Source organism: Ursus maritimus, unplaced genomic scaffold (genome assembly GCF_017311325.1).
Source record: "Ursus maritimus isolate PB19 unplaced genomic scaffold, ASM1731132v1 scaffold_2, whole genome shotgun sequence".
In the NCBI taxonomy this organism is placed as follows: Eukaryota; Metazoa; Chordata; class Mammalia; order Carnivora; family Ursidae; genus Ursus; species Ursus maritimus.
The window spans coordinates 22267811-22274917 of NW_024424452.1; the positions used below are offsets into that span (position 1 = coordinate 22267811).

General features: G+C 39.8%; 1 protein-coding gene and 1 long non-coding RNA gene across 2 annotated transcripts; one reads left to right on the forward strand and one right to left on the reverse strand.

The window, feature by feature from the left end:
- Nucleotides 1–824: 824 nt before the first annotated feature.
- LOC103668870 (transmembrane protein 180-like) lies at nt 825–2911 on the reverse strand. Its single transcript, XM_008697174.2, has 2 exons — nt 2577–2911; nt 825–1599 (listed from the first exon to the last, which is right to left on the reverse strand). The coding sequence occupies exons 1-2, from the start codon at nt 2724–2726 to the stop codon at nt 835–837; spliced, it is 915 nt and encodes a 304-aa protein (XP_008695396.1). The 5' UTR covers nt 2727–2911; the 3' UTR covers nt 825–834.
- On the forward strand, nt 1246–6261 carry LOC103668869. Its single transcript, XR_570158.2, has 2 exons — nt 1246–1372; nt 5883–6261. It is a non-coding gene; the product is annotated as an uncharacterized LOC103668869 (long non-coding RNA).
- The last annotated feature ends 846 nt before the right edge of the window (nt 6262–7107 follow it).

Here is a 7107-nt window from a genome sequence, read left to right on the forward strand (position 1 = left end):
AACAGTAAAAACTCATCTGTCTAGAATGACTTATTCTCCGAAAAGGAAAATGAATTTTACTTATTTAATTATGAAAATAGGAAAAACCCTTATCATAGGTGAAGTTAAGTCATATTTTGGAGTGATGTATTTAGGTGAAGGAAAGCAATATGATACATCAACTCTCCACATGGTATAAAAAACCTAGCAGGCTGGTATACTTTTTGAAGGAGGACTTGCCCTTTCCAGTAACGGTCATGAGCATGGAATTTTAATAATGTTCTGGAACTCCAGGACTCAGTCTTTTAGCCAAGTGTTTTGAAACCTGGCTTCAAGAATTCTTGATCAAGTAACCCTCTTCCTTAAAATGGTTACAGGAACAGTACATGCCTGGGTAAAGCAAAACTGCCATTTATTTCCCTCCATACCTCTGCTATGGTTTAAGTGAGAAAGTTCATGAGGACAAAATTCAAAAGCTAAAATGTTTCAAATATCCTGTTGCTCCGCTCTCATTAGGTTCTCTTTTCTTTATTCCTTTCATTTCTTGTTCCCATTATGTTTCTACGGAATCTTATATATAACACCTGGGGCTCTGAATCTTTGGCTCGCTCTCTCTCTCTTTAATTGAAGTACAGTTGACATACAATGTTACATTAGCATCAGGCGTACAACATAGTGATTCCACAAGTCTACATGTTATGCTGTGCTCACCACAAGTGTAGCTTCCATCTGTCACCACACAACATTATTGCAATATCATTGACTCTATTGTCTTTGGGTTTCTCATGTGTCATTTTGTCAAACTACTGATATAATCAGGTTTTTAATTTCCTCTGGTAGGTAAGAGTTAAACTTTTATCCCTGTGGGAAGTTAAAGGAAGAATCATCACATACCTGTGGGCAAATAAAGCCTGCCCCATACATGATGCTCCTTATGGAAGAAGGAAGAACATCCTTAGGAATGAGATTATCTGCAAAGATCATCATGAAGTTATTGAAGAAGGTTAAATGGAAGACTTGGAAGAAATTCATTATCAGAAAAAGGCGAAAGTTTTTCTGGGTCAAGATCAGTCTCATCAATGAGACCACGGAGGTCCAGGGGAGATCCTGCTCACTTTCTGAGAAAAGGTTCTCCTCAGGGCTTCTTGTAGGTTCAAAGTGATTCATGTGGTACATGCCAGTGTAAAGGCTGGCCACGGCAAGAATAGCAATGACCACAGCAACAGCCTGAAAATTGAGTAAGATTTCCATGTTATCGGAGATGAGGCCGCAGAAAAGGACACTGGTGGATCCTACCAGTGATGTCATTTGGCTAATTTTAATAAGCTGACGTCGGCTTTCGTGTCTCGTGAAACTCTCTGCAAACAGTGTACACTGGGCTTGCTGAACAAAGGTAAGTGTGCTATCAAAAGCACATAGCGATACCACCAGGTGAAGTCCACTAAGCCAGTCACCTTCTTGATAGTATTTCCAAGGGAACCAAGGAAGCAGGAAGGCTATTGAATATAAAGGGGCACCGTACAAAACGGAACTATGTCGACTGGAACAGCAGTCAGCCTGAGAGTTGCTGTGAAAATACCCAGTCAGGTCGTTAAGAGCATTCCAGATCATTAAAATCATCTAGGAGAAAAAAAACAACAATACAGGATTATTTTAGTGTGGTTTATATTGATGAAAAGGACTCCTGAATTTTTACTTAACGTGAAGTAACCAAAACTATGGGGTGGGGGGGGGGGGGCGGATTTGACTGCTTTCAGAACCAGCAGGGGGCGTATATCCTGTACTATCCATGATCATGTCAGTTAATACCGCTACAAAAGCCAATGTGCATTCACTTTGTGTTTAGGCATTGTATAAATACTTACATCAATTAATTTATCAAATCCTTAAAATGATCCTATGAAGTGGGTACTACAATTATCCCTACTTTACAAATGAAACTGAGGACCACAGAAGTTAATCAGTTTGCCTAGCTAATAAATGACAGAGCCAGGGTCTGGCCAAGGAAGATGACCTCAGAATCTGTACTTTCAATCATTATGTTAGACTGCTTCCCCATAAGGCATACGAGGCCATGCCTCTGCAGGGAATGATGGCCTGTATATATACCATGGCATCATTTTACATAATTCCATTAGGAAAGGTTAAAATATCAATGTTTGCCATTGCAAAATGCCAAAAAGTACTAATTAAGTCAACTATGTTGTTGTTGATAATAAATGAGTAACATAAAATATAAGGGTTTTAAGACCATTAACTCTATCCACCCTGACCACATAATTGGTAATGAGTTACAATTTGTGATTACCATGGACCTTTTCAAGACATAGAATATCTTTAAAATAATTCTAATTGTTCCATATAAGTGAATTTTCCAGATAACCAAAGCTTTCCTTTTAAACTCTAAAGCTTCTATGTTTTAAGTGGCAATCTTTTAAAAGTTTCTTTGCCCTCAAACAGAGGATCTTGGACACGGATAACTTTTTCTTGAAAAGTTAGCTGTGTGAAGAATCAGCTCTTTGGAAAATCATAATAACGAACAACTGTGGGGAAGGAGAAACTGTCCTAGGTGATAGGATAATGAGGCCCCATCTCACCTGGGCTTGGTAAAAGGCCACTTCTGAAATCTTGTACAGATGTAAAAAAAGCTTCACATAGTAGAAACTGAAGACAGAATTTAGCATTTCAGTTCCTAATGTCATCATAGAATATGCCCAAGCAATGGGTTTGATACTTAAAAGTATCATTTTCCATGCAAAGGAATTCTTCTTCCTTTTGTTTAAAAAAAAAAAGAAAATGGTTAAAATTCACTGTTTGCATACAATAGGTGATAGGTGGCAAAATTCCACTGGACACTAATTTAATTTTGTTTAAGTAAAAGTCCAAAACCACTAGCTGTCACCAGACTCAACACTTTAGTTTCTTATCCATTCGCTCAACATTTTTTGAGAAATTCCCAGGGACCCTAATTTGCATAGAGTGTAACTCACTTGCATATATATATATTTTAATTTTTTTAGTAGGGTCACCTGGGTGACTCAGTCGTTAAGCATCTGCCTTTGGCTCAGGTCATGATCCCAGCGTTCTGGGTCGAGCCCTCCATCAGGCTCCCTGCTCAGCGGGAAGCCTGCTTCTCCCTCTCCCACTCCCCCTGCTTGGGTTCCCTCTCTCACTGCCTCTCTCTCTGTCAAATAAATAAATAAAATCTTTGAAAAAACTTTTTTTAGTAATCTCTACACCCAACATGGGGGTCAAACCCATGAACCCCAAGATCAAGAGTCACATGTTCCTCTGACTGAGCCAGCCAGGCACCCTTACTTGAATATATTTTTAGTAACTCTTCCAAGTTATAAAAATGAGATTTATCCATGAGTTTGAACATGCTTAACTAGGGGCCGAGGAGATGTGTCTATGGCATTATTATCCTCCCTGCTTGGGAGGGTGCAACAGAAAAGGAACAGTGAGGTGACATCTTTTAGCTAAAATCAGATAAAAGGAATAGAACCCTTCATCATAGTATAAAGTTAACCATGCAGTAGTTACAGACTTGCATTGGAATATTTATTCTTGTCTACGGCCATACCACCCTGAACGCGCCCAATCTCATCTGGAATATTTTTTCTTGGTCTTCTCTTTTCAGACTATGTAACTTTGGCCCAAAAGTCGGATGTATATTAGATGGATATTAGAAATAACACATTCTGGGGGCTCCTGGATGGCTCAATTAGTTGAGTGTCCAACTCTTGATTTCGGGTCAGGTCATTACCTCACAGTTGTGAGATCAAGTCCTGAGTCGGGCTTGAGATTCTCTCTCTCTGCCCCTCCCCCCAACTCGCATGCATTGCTGTCTCTCAAAATAAATAAATAAAATCTTTAAAAAAAAAAAAAGAAATAACACATTCTGGTCTTTGCTCTGATGTAGATCTCCCTGTTAAATCTTGCTTATTGTCTCAGTCTTTCAATGACTTGATTTATGCAACTGGAAAATAGGAAAAGGTTAACCAAGCAAGCGGTATGTACAGATTCATCTTCCTTTTAACCCTGACTATAGTTTAAGATAATACTATGATTTTTCTGTTTTATCCCTACCTTCCTGGAATATTTGGCCAGGTCTGCACAATCTTACTGAATCACAAAACAGACAAATATTCAGATAACTCAAGAGAAGTTACTTGCTTAAATAATGCTTGGGAATCAAGGGGGCACTGTAGTCTATACTGCCCAATTTCTTAGGGAAAGGGAGGGCAGGTTGAAGTGAGGAGTGAACAACTGGTTCAAATGACCAAATTATCTAAATCCCTGAGCTTCACTTTGCATTGGGTAGATCCAAAAATGATTCCAAATCTATGAGAAGTAGGACCCTACAATTAAAAGGGGTTATGAAACCCATATGCAGACCAAGCATTGTCTGTAGACTGAATAAAGAATGTTTTACGCCAATGTGCACTACTATACTTAAAACGTTTGTAGATCCTGCTGTAATGATTAGATACCATCTAATTTTTTTGTTGTCGTTATGCAGTGTGCAAACACTTGAAAAGTACAAGTACCATTATGTGGAGGTCAGTCAACATTTTTGGCTTCAAAGGTAATTCTCAGATTTTAAAAAGCTGGAACTATCAGTGAAGACCCCATTCTAGGGAGTTACTTTTGGCCTAAGTGAGAATGAAGATTGAAGACTGGGTTGCCAAGAAAGCCAAAACAAGGGAGTCAGTTGAACCAAAAGCCAAGATACAAATTTAGTCCACCAAAATGCAGTCACTCTTCTTTTTCTTAGTTTTATTTCAGGCATGCTGAAACAAGAAGCATGCCACACCTTCTGAGCTGATCTATCATTAAGTCAGGAGGTGGGTATTTATAAACTCAGAATTTTGCAAAACGTCATAAACTCGGTGAGCTAAATATTTTTTTTGAAGATTTTATTATTTATTTGAGAGAGACAGAGAGAGAGAGAGAGCATGCATATGTGGCGGGGGGGGGGGGCGGTGAGCTGGGAGGCCGATGTGGGGCTCAATCCCAGGACCCTGAGATCACAACCTGAGCCAAAAGACGCTTAACCAACTGAGCCACCAGGTGCCCCGAGTTAAATTTTTTTTTAAAAGAATTTGAGTTAAGCACCCAGCCTGTCTGAAACCTGTGAATATAAAGTTTTAATAACATTATGAAAAACTTTTGTAGCCTGAACTTCTCTGTTTATATATACTGACAGGAGGAAGTAAAATCCCCCTTATTTTCATTTGCAAAGGGAACTATCAATATTTTGCTTAATATTATTTTCATCATAGTAAATACTCATTTCAGTAAGTATCAAACTGAAAATTACCACTTACATTTTTTTTTAAAGCCACCACTACTATCTAAAAACTCTCCTTACCTGATTTTACTATAGCAACAAAACAAAAACAAGAATATCTTTACGAGCAGGGACAAAAGACTTCTGAAACTGGTTCTTCTTTACCACAAAATGTTTTATACAGAAGAGTTTAAATAGCAAAATGGTATGGTGATTAGGCTGGGCAGGTGTACAATGTACCCGTGAATTATTAAATGAAAACCCAAACCTCTCCTTTCAGAATCAACTTGGGTTGTTATTCACTAACCTGCTACTACACCAAGTAATATTAATGTCACTGAAGAGGCTGTTCATGATTGCTTCTAAGTTTTCACTAAGTAGACTATAAAAGAATGATGGAGATCCCTCCAAAGCATGGCTTTGAGCCGCAAAAATAACATCTCTTTCTCAATGCAATTTTTGTACAAACATTCCCAGGGAAAAAAGTTTCCCCAAAAGGTGTCCTTAAAAAGAACCCACTAATACCAAAGATATAAAGTCTGTTTTTCTGCCACTTTAAACTATCAATAATGCTAACTCTCTATATCTTTCTCTTTTTTTGTTTTTGAAGGAGAATGTGAAAGAACGTCTCAATACACTGACCAATTTGATTTGGAGTCCAATGAGTTATTTGCCATGGCGAAAAAAGCTAGCACTTTCAATCTTGCGCATCAGTGACTATGGGAGATGAGTCTCTTGAAGGTCAAATGCCTGATTCTAGCCCTTCAGCTTCCACAAATCACCGTCAGCAAATTCTAAATCCAATCATCTCTCCAAACAGCTCAATGCGTAGTGACTTACTTTTAGATTAAGATAGTTGGCTTAAAATCATTTTCTTTTGGCTCTGGACTATATCTCTACCTGAATTTTGACAATTAGGGCTGTAAAGGCTATAAGGTGTAACCTGGCTTTCTTCTTTTTTTAACTTAACAATAAAAAGTAATCAGTAACCTTTTGCCTTTTAGTATTCCTGAATTCAGAAGAAAAGGATTTGCGTTTACGATTCCTTTTATTACTTTCCAACACCATTATTCCTTCTACATTTATTGGTTGGCATTCTACTATAGGAGAGAGCACTGCTGTCTTCTATCAGCTGTATCTTTACCTTTACATAAAGGTGGAGAACATTGACCTTCCGGTCACCCCATTTAAGAGTTTCTGTGTTTTTTCTGCACGATGATGGTAAAAGCCGCGCCCCACGAACAGTATCAACTTTTAACTCTGTGGAGAACGAAGTTCACTGCCCTGCTGGCCAGCAAGTGCTAGGGCTGCATTCAATTCCCTCCAGGTGCAATGTCTTGACCCCGGGTCCTTAACTAGAGGCTGGTCTATGAAACTTTTAAAAATCGTGTGCAAAAGTGCTTGCAAGCTTTTTTCTAAGGAGATACCTTCAACTGCACCCTTTTCCGCCCCCAGATACTCAAATGGGGCCCTCTGTTTCAGGGGAAGTAAGTACAACTCTCAGTGGGTTGGAGGTGAGCGCGTAGATAATCAAGCGGAACACAGCTAACAGCCCTAAACTCCCGACCGACCCTTAATTTCTCCAGATCGAGGAGAGCAAATCTGGGAGTCAAAAGACCAAAAGGGGCCAGCAGGGCAGCAGACCTCGGGCTCCCGGCACCCTTCGCGCCTCCGCTTGCACCAAGGGACAATCGCGCATTGCTCAGAGGCCGTACCCCCGCCCCTCGAGCCCACGTAGCCCGTCCACCGGCTAACTGGCCGGCCAGACACCCACCACAGGCGCCGCGGAGGCAGCCACCTCCACAACCAGCGCCCGGAACGCTGGCCCATAAGCG

Coding starts and splice junctions, on each gene's coding strand:
- LOC103668870 (XM_008697174.2), bottom strand. CDS start 2,726: ATGATACTTTTAAGTATCAAACCCATTGCTTGGGCATATTCTATGATG. Junction 1,600..2,576: donor TGGCCTTTTACCAAGCCCAG/GTGAGATGGGGC, acceptor TTTTTCTCCTAG/ATGATTTTAATGATCTGGAA.